Raw genomic sequence first — 17,123 nt, 5'->3', positions numbered from 1 at the left:
TAAAATAATAATTCTTTACATCATTATATTATACTAGGTATTATTAATAATAAAAAACAATAAAAAAAAATATATATTATAGGTATAATATCACAAATATAAGATATACCTACCTATTAAAGTACAAACACTTAGTATTTATAATTTAACAATTGTAAACAATAATTGTTTACATTATTATAATATGACATCAATATAAGAAATAGACATATTTTTTTTTTTAATAAAAATGTAATACAAAAAGAATACCTATATAATATATTGTTATTACTACAGCTTAAATGTAAATGAAGCTACATATTGAAGTATAAAAAGCATAAATATACGAGTATATTGTATAATCACAAATGTTACTATCTAAACGCTAGAATCTAAATCAGTTAAATTTGTATCCATACCTGAACAAATTTGTCTTATCAAACTACTACTATCATATTTTGTCAAAATTGCATAATAATAAATTTGTAAAAACAACCATACATTATTGCATTGTAGTGGATATTCTAAATTGAATACATGAAAAATTTTTAAACATATATCTGCAGCTTTAAAAGCGGAGAATACTTTGTATTCTATATCATCAAAGTATACAAGTATTTGGACAGAGTTTAATAATGACCCAACAATTAAAATACAAGGTTGTATGTTATTTTTTTGCTTTTTTAGTTTTTCTAAAATTAATTCTACTTCTACTGCAGTATGTGCTATGATAATTAATGAGTTTTGGAAATCTTGTATGCGTGATTTGTTGCTTTGTTCACCCAAAGTCAATTTTCTAGTTGTAGGCAAAAATATTGAATGTAGCAAATATAATAGAGTAAAGGTTTCACCATCCAAAAATAAATAAACAAATAGTTATGAATAGTGCTGTCCAAAAATGTAAACCTAAAATCTTACTTTTACATAAATTGGTAGATTCTTTTAACTGACGTAATAGAGCTACACTTCCACTATCTTTGACATGATCATTCAATATACTTATTTAAGTTGGTAATGTTTTTTCAAATTTAACATTCAAGTTTTTAAAATTTGGGTATATTCGACAAAAATCAATCTCTATCTATAATATTATTGATTAAATAAAATATATAATTCAATAAATACATACCTATTTTAATCAAAATTTAGAATATTTTTGATTACTTACTAATTTATGGTCCATTGGCTTTGTATAATGTAACCATTTATTAAAAATGGATGCTATATCATTTGTTCTTATGTATTGAAGTCTGAAGTTAATTGTATTTTTCCATATTGTTTCAACTTCAGGCCAAGACAAATCATCATTGTTTAATAAAGAAAGTGACATATAATCTAAATCAGGTTCAATTACTACGTAAACCATATAACAATCAATATATTGAATGATAACAATTAATTATTTTTTTGCACATTATAAACACCTAGTGAAGAATTAAGTAGATCTTCGGATCTATAAACCATCTTCTTAATTTCGTATGTATTATTGTTTCCTACTTTTAAGCCTCCATTTTTTAATTTCTTCATAGTGTTGAAGTATTTCATATAAACCTTTCCTTTAGGAGCTTTGCAAGTACTATCTTTTAAAAAATAAATATCCTGCAAATAATAAAAATAAAAATGGTGAAAAACAGTTGAATTATTCTATAAGTAATTTTTCAATCAATGTGTTCAAAACAGTAATTTTTACTGTTTAATAATAAAATAATGTTAATATTAAATTTAACACTTAAAAAAGTGCTTACCTTTATTTCTGTTGGAAATGCCATAATAATGGCATTTGATATAGTTCTAGCTAAATCTATCGTCATAGTACGATTTTTTTTTATTAAATCGTTAATTATCAATTCGACTAATAGTGTACGGTACGATTCATTCAATTTTTTATTTTTAAAATAAAATTCAGCAACCATATAACCTTGTGTACTTTTTGTGAGAATTTGATTTATATAATATATAATATATTATTTTCATTTGTTGGAACAATATTTTGTGTTACTGGGATCAATTCTGGTTCTTCAAATGGAATATGATTCTGTCCAACTGGTACCTTGGTTAAAAATTATGAACATATTTTTCAAACATGATTTGAATACCAAGAGGAAAATTTGCCAGTAATAATCTCACATGTTCACTGTTCATATAACTCAAGACTTCTATATCAATACATTGATCTAAAACAACAAAAATACAATGTGTAAATTTTATAGTCATAATTATATTATAATATTATAAACCAGCAGTTTCCAACCTTTGTTTTCTTCTGTACCCCTAAGTTTAATATTTTTCTAGATTGTACCCCTCTTTAAATTTTTAAAATTTTTTCACGTAACCACTCTTAAAACATTTAATTAAAAATAACAATAATATAATGTAATAAATGTATATATTTTTATATTGAGTAATAAGACACATAATAAAATACTTATTTTACTTATTTAATAAACAATATGGAAAATAAGGAATTATAAAATATAAATAAGAAAAGTTTTCATACAATAATCACAGTTTGAAAGCAATCGACATACTGATTCCATTATAAAATTAAGTTTTACCCATGTGTACGAATGTGCGATAACAATATAAACCGGCCAAAGCTCAATACATACCAACACCGCAACTTATTATATAATCTATAATAAGATAGTATTCTATGTAGTATTGGTATTCTATACTCTGTAATCCACATCTATAAGATAAGAAAAAATTGTTATTTGTGTGACACAAGTTTTCATTTGTAATAACATATATTGCATATTTCCGAAACAAATAGTTTTAAATTAACCAAATTCAATATTTGTCCGCCATTGCTCAATTTTTTTCGCATACCCCTTGAGATCATCGCGAGTACCCTTTGGGGTACGCGTACCCCCGGTTGGGAACCGCTGTTATAAACTAATAAAAAGTGAGTAGGTGGGTAACGCTCTGCTGTACATTAGGTGTCTTGAGAGACATTGTACTAGATTTTGTGTTAAATTTGAATTCAATGATATAAAATCATAGTATAGGTACAAAAATAGATTCTGAGCGAATACCTATAATATTACTAAGTAAGTAATATATTTTCATACCTACTTATTATCTTGTACACAAGACACAAAAAAAAAAATAAAAAAAAAACAACATGATTATAAAATCAATACATTGCTCCACTCAGGATTCAAAAATTAACTGAATAATGCTTACCTATACATGTTTTATATACATATTCTAAATTCCATGATTGTAGAATTTTCCAAACTTGTACACATTCATCATCTGGCATGTTAGGTATTGAAGGTATTGTGACGAGATCTGATTTAATATAGATCTCTGTTTATCCATATCCAGTATATTATTATTATGTCCTGCTTCATTTTAGTCCATATCTTGGATTGAACCTTGTTGGAGTTCAGTACAATTTAAAAGTTCTTCATCACTAACCCAGACATCCATTTGTAATAATCTTTATAATACTAATTGCAGGCAACAAAGAACAAATAACAATTTATTTATGTATTTTATGTTAATTTGTAATAAATTAACTGCGGTTGAAGTTAGAAAATTTTAAAAAACAATAGTCAGAAAATTAAAATTAATTAACCCAAATACCACATTAATAACAAATTACAATATAAATAAAGGTATTAAATTATTTAACCAACTCCCTACCGAAATTAAGCAAATATATAACATAAATAAATTTAAATTAGCAATTAAAAATATGTACATGCGTTAGTTTGACTAGTGTCTCATTATCATTATCATTGTAAATTTATTTTGATTTATAAATACTAAAAATTTAACAAAATATAATTAATGTTATTTTTTTCAGAAAAAATAAATAAATTTACTTTAACTCTAAAATTATTGCTTATTATATAATTATACATTTTAAATATACTAATATAGTTAATACTAACAGTTTACACTTATGTTAATTAAAAAAAAAATTATAATAAAGACTTATATTTTACATTCATTACAAAACAGATATTTAAAAATATTCTTTTAATCGAATAACCAAATCTCCATTCACAAGAGTATTAATATTAATTGGTGGTCCACTACAATTTTCAGGATTTAATATAGTTTTTAAAATGAAATTTTTATCATTATTTACTTTATATGATTTTAAACGGGGACAATAGCACTCAATTTCTATTTGATTAACTACAAATGTAACAGTTAAATTATTTTTGTTAATGATTATTTCTAAAGTTTCATAAAGACAAACTTCATCTATAAAATTTGTTAAAAAGTACCCAATTTTGTATATTGTGCCTTTATATTCAACCTGAGAATAACTTAAAAAAACATTCAGAAGGAAGACCAAACATTCTTTGTAAAAATACTGTGTTATTACTTATTATTTTATATTTTTCTTTAAGTTCAATATTTTTATTATTTTCAGTGTTCATTATGTTAAATGCATACTTATATTGATATTTTTTAGCTAACAACATTGTAATGTTTTTTCTAGAACTTATATTTCAAGCATATGTTTTTAGGTTTTTGTGTTTAGCTTCACATCTGAAACACCAAAAATGTTTCGGCGCTCTAGATTGAAGAATTACTATTGGATAATGTAATAGTATATGATGTTTTGGTTTTAATGTATCTTGAAAAAGTAAAACATAATCTAAATGATGATTTTTAATAAGTTGTTCTAAGCGAATTATTGAATTATTTTTTATTAGACTTGAAAGTAAAATATCTACGATTTCCAAAAAATTTAAAAAAAAATGACCATACTGGATCATCATTAGGGATTAAATCACCAATTATCAGGGGAAAAAAATGTAAAAAAAGTCATCATTTCTCTGGCAGTCATTTTTAAGTGGAAATTGTGTATATTGTGTGATTGAATATCAGGTGAGACATTACCAATATCAATACAGCCATAATTAAATTTTTTCTTTCTTAGATTTAAAGTTTGTAAAGAGAATATTTTTACATCATCTGTGTAATATTTGATGATGTGACACATGTTATAAACTATAATGACAGATTCCTTCATAAATATCATGCATTAGATCAATACTGTAATTTTTAGTGGCATGGAAAGAAGTTAATTGGTGTAAAATTGGTTCTTTATTAATCCCAGTTTGTTTGAAATCATTTGTATTTATGTCTTCATTACAATTTTGATAGTTACACAGTAATAACTCATTCTCTGTACATGATTTTTGGGTATTACATTTTTTTTCTTTGCAAAATCTGTAAAAATAGTTGGCAGAAAAAGATTTACTAAACTCTAGTATACAGTTTAATCCTAAATTATCTCATACAACTAAACCTAAAACAAAGTAGACTTTTTTTATTCCTTCTGATGTTTTAATTAGTAATCCATCAACTTCAAGTTTATTTAATTGATTAATCAACTGCTTTAAACATAGATCATTGCCAAAATTTTTTACACCAACAGATTTTAGTAAAGCTGCGATAAATATATTTGTTAGCTTAGATTGGTTGCTTAACGGGAAACTATAATAAATTGCACAAATGCAATGACAAGAGGAATGAGAACTTAAAGGGTAGTTAACCTCAAAATCGTCAATGTATAAAAAATATGGTATTACAATTTTATTGTTATAAGGAATAATTTTTTCTTTCCATAAACTTCCCTGAATAAAATGTGCCAAATCTGTGCCATCAGAAGTATTTTTTAAATAATTGTAATGTGTTAAAGTTGTTAATAAGTTATCATTATGTTCAAAAAATGATTTAAATTGAAAATCTATTGGCATTAAAATACATTTTGTAGCCTGTTCACTATAGTTAGTTTCACCTAAAGTAGAAACTAAAATAATTTCATTGTTAATAGTGAATTAATGAATATTAGAATATAGATTATTCTTTGTTAACCATTTATTTAACATATATTCAGAACTGCACAATTTAAAAGGGGTCGAAAAAGCAGAAATAAGGGTATGAAATGATGATAGTAATAATGGATCATTGATTTTATAATTTCCAAATTTTTTAATAGTTTAGCTATAGGATTAATCAGACTTTGTGAAATTTCCTTTGGTATATTTACTACATCTTTTCTAGTAAAATTATTATTATTATGTAGTGCCATTGTAAAATGTATTGCTGATTGATGTACTAAATGAATAGCATTATCGATACTAAAATGTTCATTATCAAGTTCATTTCTACGCTCAGTAGCTGGTAATACATTTTTAAACTCAAATACATCATCTGATTCAATTGAAGCTTGGTAACTTTTAAAATGTTTTCGGGTATTGCTGTATTATTGATAAGGTTTTTTACGTTAGGTGTTAATTTTATTGAATTATCTTTCAAGTGTTTTCGTATAACGTTTTTTTTAACTATCTAAGTTAGGAAATGCTTGGGTACCTACAGTTATCTTCAATACATTCATATGTAGGTAGGTACTAGAAGGCTTTAACATATGAATCACTTTGTAATGAACCACCAATGTTGATAATAATGAAAAATTAATTTTACCTACATATAAAACAAATCATACTTAAATATTACTTATACCTACTGACTTATTATTTAATATATTATAACAAACTATTAATGAGATAATATAGGAAGTAGATATACTAGTAGGTTAGGTATTATTGTCTTAAATAGGAATTCTCAATAGAGAAACCTATAGAAAAAACGATTAAAATATTTAGATAGGTAGATATAATAATACAAACTAGTAGATACGTACCTTTTGAAGAGGTTCTGCCGTTCTGGTTCTAGTGTTCTACCAATATAATATAATATAAGTATAGGTACTTAAATTAATATATTATATTATATAACTCGAGTCACAAAATCATATAAATCAAAATAAAATACACGACACTTGACTTATAATAAGTAAATTAAAAAACCGTTAACGAGGACTGTCTATAGACCAGCAGCGTCCAGTGATAAAATATCTATGATCCATCAATACAATAACAAATATTTAAATATCTCATAATAGTTTATATGTTTTATCAATAAAATATTGACTAAAAAACCGACCAGTTTGTACATTTCAACTGTCGATTTATATGGAAAATGCGTTCAATAAAAAATATAGCATTATCTAATATTTTAATACGCATATGGGTAATATTAACAAACTCCGAGTATAAAATAACTGGGAGGTTTATTAAATTAGTTCCGATTGTTCATTACAATTATAAAATGGTTAATACTTTTGTAAGAGAAAGATGAAATAAATGTTTATATAGATTAACAAACAAGATTGTAGAAATAGTTAAGGATATAATTAAATTCACAAAGAGTTTGCAATAACAATAATATGTTTTTTATTCCAACAAAAGTAGGTTTATTAATGATCAACAATTGTAGTTTGTTGAAACTACCTACTCAAGATATTTCTCTGGGTGTAAGCGTTCGAATATTTTAAATGTTGACAACATTCATAGTATAATTCATAGAAATATAGAACGATAGCTCATATCGCATAGCAGATAGACACTTGGGTACCAACAATTACATATAATTTTATTAATATACAATAGACAATAATATAATACAACACGATTATTATTATTAAAAATTACATATATATATTATTATTAATTACGGTAAGAATCTAAATCAATCACTCTTCATCTCTTTCTTCGGCATGGCGTACATTATATGACACGAAGGTACAATGTATGCAGTACGTGAATTGTAAGACATGAATAATATCAAATACTATAAATGATAATACGGGACACTAGCATATTATAAAAACCAGGGAATAAAATAAATCATTGCCTTCCAAGATTGTTATATTAGTTGCCTATTTTACTCCTTATTATTTTCATGAATTGGTTTTTGACAGATTATTAATTTAATTATCAATATATCATACATTGATAAATCCATAAACCATAAGGATTAAGCAACAATCATTATTCATAGTAACAATTATAATGTTTTTGTTTTCATAATAATACAGTCTAGTCGCGATAACTCGATGCTAAAGGAGTATAAAAATAAACTTCGAGATACCTAACTCGACATTATCAAAATTAAATCAAAACTGCAAGTTATGTAATAAAATATAAAAATTTTATATTGATATTTTATGCATGATACATATATTTACATACATGTTATGCAAAAACTAAAAAAGATACAATGGTATTATAAGTATATATGGATAGTATATATATTTATTATATATGTATATATAATGGTATTATATGTACATATGTATTATTTATTAGATATAGTAGAAAAATAATTTGTAATTAATTTTTGGGTTTTCGGCTGTTTATCGACAAAATCTTTTAGTTTGCCTATGGCTTCGAATATAGAACTACCCACGCCTGCGACAGATTCAACAAATTGCCTAACAGTTTGTAATGATGATATTGCTTGGTTCGCCATAATCATATCACACGAACTTTGTCACTTATGCTTAAATGATTTCATTTTCATTTGTGAGACATGTTTAAAAACTAAATGTTTAAAAATACTCACCATACAGCGATAGACTGGTAGATAGGTAAATACTAACCAATACATACATACTGTTATTGTGCATGCGCTAATAATTAATTTCTATCTATTTGTTGAACCTTTATTATTCAGTACTCGAGATAAAACATAATACCATGAAATACCCAGATACCCAGATGGCCAGATATCACAGATATAATAATATACTTCGACTAAGTTATTCATCACAATTTTATAATCGAGTTAACAAGACCTATAATACATCGAGTGTTATGAGAATTTCTAGGGTAATAAAAAAAAAATCGAGTTGTCAAGTTTTTTGATTTATCAAGGTTTAAGTTATCATGACTTAACTGTAATTATAATTTAACCAATCCTACGATACTAAAAGGTGAAATTATAACATTAGTGCAAACAAATTTTGATAAACATAAACTATTCTTTTTTTAACTTTTTGTTTTTTGAAAATGTATATTAACATGTCACTAAAAATTATCGAAATGCTTGAAAATGTATACAAGGTTCCACGTAAGTTATAATAGCAATTGAAAAATATTAAAGATCCATAGGTTTTTATAAATAATTAATGCTCAAATTTAGGAAAACCTTCGAAAATTTGCAAATTATTTTATAGTTAAAAAATTATAAAATGTTCAATTTTTATAGCTGAGGAATGAGAATCCAAAAAAAATTATTCCTCCAAATAGTTTATACTATAAATTATAATCTAAAAAATTGATAAACACAGTTGTTTTTTGTAGTTATTATAACTTTATATAGATATTATTTGTGATGAAAAAATTAACATAAAAAAATGTAATAATATATTAATGTATATAGTAATAACATTGATTATACATTGAATACTATTAAATATAAATAAATAAATTATAAATCAACGGTTACGTAATAAACAAATGCAGGCATTTTTATGAGACAAAGGAGTAAAATAGGCAACTAATATAAAAATCTTGGAGGCAATGTTAACAGTTCGTGTTTCACTCATTACTTATAATATAGGTACCTTAATAATATCTTTAATCGTGCATAGACATAATATCGTTTATAGTATTTGATAATATTCACAAAATGTTGTTCATTAATGATTTTATTTGTTCATATTTTGCGAATTTCTTTAATATTTTAATGCTACAGCGGTCCGCCGTATAAAATATTATCTCACACAATCACGCCGTGTTATCAACTCATGGAGGTAGAGTAAATATTGTGCACGGACGGTGTAAGCAACCGACATCTACAAGCTCCCCGTGAATTCCAGGTTCTTGTTGCTCCGGTTCCGGCAGCATTGCAGCTATAATGCTCATCGAATGGTGTGATAACGGAATTGAATGCATTTGATTGTGTGTACAGTTGTGTAATGTGTGTATACACTATTGTCTATTACGGTAACAGTACAATAACATAACACCCCCGCGTCGCACCTGTCCGTAGTGGTGTTCTCGTTGTTTAATTTAATCGTCCCGTTCTCATTAATGGCTATTTCGTGTGCGTAGATGAATAGTTTTTTAATTAGTATTCGCCGTCGTCAATTGTCCGCGTCGTTGTCTCGTGCGCGCGTCTCTCTCCGCCGTCACTCGCCGCCCGAAAACTACGGCACCGTCGCGGCCGTTTTTTTCAGCCCGAATCGAATGGCGGACTGTAAGTCATCGAGTGTTGGACGAAATGGACGTTGTCAATAGATTCACGGCCCCTGGTGCCTGCCGACCAACCGTTTTCAGCGTTTCTTTGTAAATTCCACCCGTGGTATCCCGTCGCGTCGACATGGCGTCGCACGGACCGCGTTTCGCGGCAGCGCTGCTCATGACAGCAATGATGCTGTTATTTATGGTAAAATGTTCGGTTTCGTTTGCACACTCGTCGAGTCAACAGATCCAAGACGGTTCGATCGGCGACGACCCTACCGGTCACCATGGCCGGTGTGAGTCCATCACCATACCATTTTGCATGGGCATTGCATATAATGAAACAATCATGCCCAACTTGTTGGGCCAACAGCGTCAAGACGAAGCGGGTTTCGAAGTGCAGCAATACTATCCGTTGGTAAAAATCCAATGTTCCCACGATCTGCAATTCTTTTTGTGCAGCGTCTTCGCTCCCGTGTGCACCATAATTGAGAGACCTATTCCACCCTGTCGGTCACTGTGTGTGTCAGCGCGCAATGGCTGTGAGGCAATAATGAACCGTTTTCAAATTGAATGGCCCGATAATCTGGAATGTTCAAAGTTCCCTGAAAATGGGCAACTCTGCGTCGGTGAGAATAATGTAACAAACACTTCTCCAACACCACAGACTGGTTTAATAGAACAAAGCGGAAAAGATTTAACAGCACCCGGATCTAGACACTTTTCAGGAGATCAAGGATATCCAAATAATCCCAATAGCTTTGATATTGGGTTTGTTTGCCCACAACAATTTCGAATTGAGTCTAATAGTAACAAAAAAAGATCTGATAGGAGCAATCAAGTTTATACATTAAAAGTTGGCAATAAAGTAGTAAAGGATTGTGGAGTACCCTGTGATGCATTCTGGAGTCAAGATCAAATGCGCAGAGCTAGATCATGGGTGGCTCTGTGGTCTGTGTTGTGTGCTATATCCTGTTTGTTTACTTCATTAACTTTTGCCATTGATACACACCGTTTTCGATATCCAGAACGACCAATAATATTCTTGTCTTTGTGTTATCTGATGGTTTCTATATCTTATCTGATTGGATATTTATCGGGAAACAACATTGCGTGCAACAAGCAAAATTTAATCACTCAAGGTACAGACGATAATGAATGGTGTACTGTACTATTTATGGTGTCGTATTTCTTTAGTAGCGCATCTTCTGTATGGTGGGTTGTGTTGACATTGACTTGGTTCCTTGCTGCGGGACTTAAATGGGGACATGAAGCTATTGAAGCAAATTCTCATTATTTCCACTTAGCGGCATGGACGGTTCCTGCTGCTAAAACAATTACAGTATTGGCTTTGGGAAAAATTGAGGGTAAGTAAATGTTCACACAATTATAATAAAATATTATGTTTAGTATAAAATACTACCAAGGTCCCTCTTAATAGGTATTTAGATACAATATTAAACAATAATAAACCTAATATTGTAAGACATAAAACACAATATCTTGTTTGAAGAACTTTTAAATCCTATTTTAAGCCACTAGGTTTATAAGTTTATACAGGGTGCGGCGTAATGGACTCCCATATTTCAAATAATCATTAGCGCGTAATTAAACTGATTAGATTAAAGTGGTTTATTTCGCTAGATTAGATTATTAATAAGGTTTTTAGTCGTCACCATGCCGTGGTCTGGTGAACAACTTGGTTTCGTTATTGAGGCATTTTTCAAAAACGCTGAATGTGTGATTGCGACAGAGAGCATTTCGCAATCGGTTCAGTTTGAATCCAAACGAAAGTGTCCCTGATCGGAAAATGATTTTGAATTGGGTACAAAATTTAAGAGCAACGGGATCTGCAATGCCTAAAAACCGGTTGGACGTCCTAAGTCCGCGATTCCACTCGATATGCTGGCGAAAGTGATGGAAAACTTTCGAGAACGGCTCCATATGTGCGTTGCTCGTCAATGCAATCATTTAGACGATATAATTTTTAAAAACTAATTTTAAAAAAACCTTATATAATATAGTTTTTAAAAATAAAAATTTTTTTTCTTTATCTTGTATCGTTTTTTTTTAATTCACTTCGGAAATGTGGGAGTCCATTACGCCGCATCCTGTATTTATACTTCTTTTTTACTCATGCTGGGCATCATATATTTTAATAATAATTACCTAGTATAAACAAAATTTCACAGTTATGTAAGTTTTGATTATTTACACTTAATTTCCCATGAAATATTCAAGTTTCATATAAAAATTTTGATTAGATATTTAACGGTGTTTACAATTTTGTTAAAATATATATCACAAGTCATAGACAATAGTTGCATTTCAATTTCAAGTATTGCACACCTACAAACTATTATAACAAATCTTATAAAATAAATAAATAAAAGCTTATTTTATGAGTACACAGATCTTCTGATCCTTAAATTGTACATTTATCTTGTTATTTATGAAATTGTTAGTAAAAAATTATTTTATTTTGTTTAAATATTTTAGGTGATGTTTTAACCGGTATCTGTTCAATGGCTGTTTGGAGTGATGATACGGCTGTGAGAGACATGGTGCTATTTCCTTTAGTAGTTTACCTGATTTTGGGTACAGCATTTTGGATGGCTGGATTTGTTTCTTTATGCCGCATTCGAAAAGTAATGAAACATGATGGTACTCGAGGTACTGAAAAATTGGAAAAATTGATGATACGCATTGGCGTCTTTAGTGTTCTATACACAGTACCTGCTGTGGCTCAAATCTTATGTTTAGTTTATGAACATGTCAATCTCAGTTCATGGATTATTAGTTGGCACTCTACTCTTTGTCAAGATCCAAAGTATGCTCTGCCATGTCCTTCTCAACCCAGTGACACGGGAAAAAAACCTAGCTTTGAGGTGTTTATAGCTAAATATTTTGTTTCATTATTAGTTGGTCTTACATCGAGTGTTTGGATTTGGTCTAGTAAAACTCTGAATAGTTGGCAAAAATTTTTGGCTCGAATTCGACCTAATTCAGGAAAATCTGAAGCTTATGTTTAATTAAATTTAAAGTTTGGTTTATTAATGTATCAACATATTTGTTTTTAATTTAGATTTCTTACAGACTAATATATTTTATACTATTCACAGGACATTTAATAAATTAGGGATGATTTGATACCACATTTTGTTTATCTAATTAATTGTTATATTGATTTCAAGTCCAATATTCAATGTACATAGTATAAGTTATCAAAATCAAGCTACTTCTTAATTAATAAACAATTAGCATCACTAAATGTCATGTATATAATTATAAATTTGGTGGTAATTAAATGTATGTGTACATAGAAAATAATAATAATCATTATTTAGGCTTTTTTAACAATATAATTAATATTACTAAGTAGTAACAGTTATCTTTATTTCTGAGTAATATAATAATTTTATTATTAATGTGACGTTAGAATTATATATTTTTTACATTTTATATACCACAATTTCTACTACTATTATTTATGTAATGTTATGATTCTTTATGATAATTTGTTACACACACATATATATATATATGTGTGTGTGGATGTGTGTGTGTGTGTGAGTGTTTGTATTTTTATTCTATGAGTGTTGGCTTTGCTGTATTGGCATTAACATTAATCATTGTAGGTTATTGTGATTTAACAATTTATTGTTCGAGTACAATTAGGCGTAAACGCCTAGTGACTCGAGCCGTATTGACACTGTTTTCTTGAAAACTACTGTAATTATCTATAAACAACTATATTGTTACCAAAATATTTCCTTTGAACAAACTTATTAAATAATTTGTACGTAAATATTTATTCAATGTGAGTATCAAGAACCAATTAAATAAAACTTTGACCTTTTGTTTTTCAGTTAAGACTTATGAACATTTCTTTGTTATAAAACTGCCATAATTTTAACATTAAGCTCATAAGACATAATTCCAAAGTTTAATTTGTATGTCCTTTATATTAATTAAACTAAAACATCATTTAAATCTTTATATTTATAAGTTTTGTTGCAATTATTATTGTGTTTATTCATTTTAAGTAAAAAACATAGTTGTTATGATTATTACTCTTGCAATATTATATGAACTTAAATCAAAATAATCTTTATATTTATATTTTTTACTGTAAACGCTAATTATTTTGTTAAATGTACAATTCTTGTAGATTCTCGGTAACTTGAATGTTAACATATCAATTTTAAAAAATTGTAATTATTAGAAGGGATTTTGATCACAAATATTTTTAAATACAATTCACTGAGTTTTCTCCAAGTTTCAAATTATCGGGAATATACAATTTATTAACATAATTTTTATTTTATATTTATAATTATATATATTAGTTACTATTGACTGCAATTAATATGGTACTTAATTCTTACATTTATATATATATAAATATAAGACCTGAGCAATTTTTTATATTAATAAAACAACACTGTTACAATAATTTATTTTAAATCTTTTGTATTGAATTAAAATTTTTGTGAAATACTTTTAAATAAATGGAAATCATTTTTGTACAAAAAAAAATATTTTGGATATTAGCCCTTAATATTTACTTTATATGGTTGTAAAAATAATTGTTGCAAAGATAAACATTACTAATTATGTAAACGTGCAGAGCATGTAAAGTTGCCCCACTAACTTAGGCATATCGACTAAAAATTTTCACATTTATTTATCTTGCTCATTACGATGATTTGTAGGTAAGCCGTTAGCAAAATATTAATTAGGTTAACTTCATGTAGATTGTAGACCACTGATGTTGCTCTAAAATGTTAAAATGTAATGTTAATAAAGTTTTGATGTTTGTAAGGTCACAAAACCCATTTTTGGACCGTAAAGTCCTACTCCAATTATCATTTTCAAATAAGTTTTCAAAATATTTAGCCTAATTTTAAATTTGTGTAGGCATTTGAAATTATTTTAATTTTAGCTAAATGTTAAACAATTTAAATACAGTTAAAAAGATTAAAATTTAATATGAGATCCCAAATAAATTGTTTTTATACTAATTTAAAAATATTAAAATACATTGATTGGTATGATTTTATTTAAAAGCTTTAAAAGTTCATATTTTAATGAAATTAGTGAAAATCTCAAACAATTAAAAAATTATTTGTAGTTGAAAATGTGTGCAATATTATAGTTTGTTTTTTAATAGCTAAGTTTGAGAATTGAGTACAAGATCCACATAAGTGTAAGTTTTTCTGATAGGAACCTGAAAGTCTCAGTAATACAAATACACAATTTTTTCATATTAGTATTTCATTTTCAAAATTTGATTTAATATTAAAAAATAAAAATTTTACTTATTTTGTCTACTTGTTGATTCAAAAAATATTAATCGTAGGGACTTGAAATTTTTGCCTCAATGTAGAAGTAGATGTATTATTATTTACTGGACACAAGTTAATTTTCAAAATATTTAAATTAATTTTAAGTTATGTGTATGCTAACTGTCTGTTAGTGGTCTCTGCTCATTTATTTTAGGTATACCCAATAATTCATCATTGAAGTAAAATAGAACACATCCATTCAACCATTGAAAGTTATAGTGAACTAATCAATGACAATAGATTTACTCGTCACTTGACACCTATGCAACAGAGTGATTTTACCAGTTCTTGTCGTTATTGTATAACTAATAACTATTACGTACTTTTCTTTAGCCCCTTCAACTTGAATTTATTTTTTTGAAAATATAGGTAACTAGTCCAGTTATTAAACAGTTTAGAAATGGTTGACCATCGAATTTCATTGATAAATTTTGTTTTATTTATTAAATTTCTTGATCCATCTACTTTGTAATCAACAAATTTAATAGAATACTAAATTAAACGTATTTCAACAATATTAGTTTATCGAAAAAAAGTTGTAGTATACTAGTAATTGAGCAGTCTGATATAGTCTTTGAACATTTTAAACTCAGTATTTGAACACTTGAAATTAAAATAATAAGTTATGCCAATAACAGTACAAATGTATAACCTAAAAGATTTTGTTGGTGTTTTAAGACATTTAAATTATTATGGCACAAAAATAACAAATATAAAATATTTAAAACAAAAAATGGTTTATTATAAAACAAATGAAATAACAAAAAACTTAATTTATATAATACTTAACCCCAAACTCCCCCCCCACACCCCTAAGGGGATAGAAGTTCTGAAATAAACAATGGTACCTACTACCTATCCATATTAATTAAGATATTTTATGGTTGGTCATCTGATTTCGAATAAGTCTAGAAATTATTAATATAACAATAATTTTCTGTTTCTTTACTATTAAATAAAAGAAAGTCAAAATGTTTTTTTTTTTTATTCAACATTTACCGAGAATATAAAAGGAAAACATAATTTTTATCATATAAGCCGTAAACATATGTTTTTTAATTTAATAAGAGTATTGGAGAACTGCGATTAGGGGGGAGGGCCTACCGGCCTAATGGTATATTTAAAAAAAATGTATATTGTTAAAAACAAAATAACAAAAAAAAACATACTATAATATCAAAAGTTAATTTTGAAAATATCAAAAAACATGTAAATAAAGTATTTCCAAATTTATTTAAAATTACGCAAGTGGCAATCACATAAGTACATAACCAGTTTGCTCAGGGCTGATTCACTGATTTAGCAATATTGAAAATCGAAAAATATATTACAGTGGATACCGTAAAAATATTAAACACATTTGCTAAATCCAACATAAAAATACAGCTTAAAAAATGTGTAAGGTACATTTTTTTAAAATAAAAATGTATTCTATAATTAAATTATTTTGTTGTTACTTGTTGCTCTAAAGCCATACATATTACATACAGTAGGTATTAGTAATTCTTATTGTTTATCAAGAGTTGTGTGGTGTTCGATGTATATTATAAATACAATTTTGACTACTATTATAAGTAGATGAAATAGTACATATGAAAAAATGTTTAATAAGTTTTATTTTTTGTCAATATTGTAATTAAGTACGCAGTATACGGTATATCTATATGTTGTATTAAAAAATGTGTGTGGTGTTAATTATTTGCATAAATGTTTCATTCAGTAGCTAAGGTTTCAG

The 17,123-nt window shown here is 27.2% G+C and overlaps 2 protein-coding genes across 3 annotated transcripts; one reads left to right on the top strand and one right to left on the bottom strand.

The window, feature by feature from the left end:
* Positions 1-315: 315 nt before the first annotated feature.
* Positions 316-2,309, bottom strand: LOC111037477. 2 transcript variants are annotated; one of them, XR_002604886.1, is made up of 4 exons: positions 1,725-2,309; positions 1,148-1,578; positions 898-1,060; positions 316-775 (listed from the first exon to the last, which is right to left on the bottom strand). XR_002604886.1 is itself a non-coding variant. In XM_022320075.1 (3 exons), the coding sequence occupies exons 1-2, from the start codon at positions 1,890-1,892 to the stop codon at positions 1,375-1,377; spliced, it is 372 nt and encodes a 123-aa protein (XP_022175767.1). In that variant the 5' UTR covers positions 1,893-2,309; the 3' UTR covers positions 316-1,060; positions 1,148-1,374. The 2 variants fall into 2 exon arrangements, 1 of the variants encoding a protein (XP_022175767.1); XM_022320075.1 differs by having other exon boundaries at positions 316-1,060.
* A 7,427-nt stretch (positions 2,310-9,736) lies between these two features.
* LOC111037475 (frizzled-2-like) lies at positions 9,737-13,585 on the top strand. The gene is made up of 2 exons (XM_022320072.1): positions 9,737-11,407; positions 12,540-13,585. Exons 1-2 carry the CDS (start codon positions 10,180-10,182, stop codon positions 13,070-13,072), a joined length of 1,761 nt encoding a protein of 586 aa, XP_022175764.1. The 5' UTR covers positions 9,737-10,179; the 3' UTR covers positions 13,073-13,585.
* Positions 13,586-17,123: the final 3,538 nt, after the last annotated feature.

The sequence above is a fragment of the Myzus persicae genome, unplaced genomic scaffold (assembly GCF_001856785.1).
Source record: "Myzus persicae strain clone G006 unplaced genomic scaffold, MPER_G0061.0, whole genome shotgun sequence".
NCBI lineage: Eukaryota > Metazoa > Arthropoda > Insecta > Hemiptera > Aphididae > Myzus > Myzus persicae.
This window is presented reverse-complemented; position numbering and strand designations above follow the sequence as displayed.

Excerpts from the sequence above, each read along its gene's own strand:
- LOC111037475 (XM_022320072.1), top strand. The coding sequence starts at position 10,180 with ATGGCGTCGCACGGACCGCGTTTCGCGGCAGCGCTGCTCATGACAGCA. Across the intron at positions 11,408-12,539 it reads GGCTTTGGGAAAAATTGAGG|GTGATGTTTTAACCGGTATC; the intron begins GTAAGTAAATGT and ends TAAATATTTTAG.
- LOC111037477 (XM_022320075.1), bottom strand. The coding sequence starts at position 1,892 with ATGGTTGCTGAATTTTATTTTAAAAATAAAAAATTGAATGAATCGTAC. Across the intron at positions 1,579-1,724 it reads CATTTCCAACAGAAATAAAG|GATATTTATTTTTTAAAAGA; the intron begins GTAAGCACTTTT and ends TATTATTTGCAG.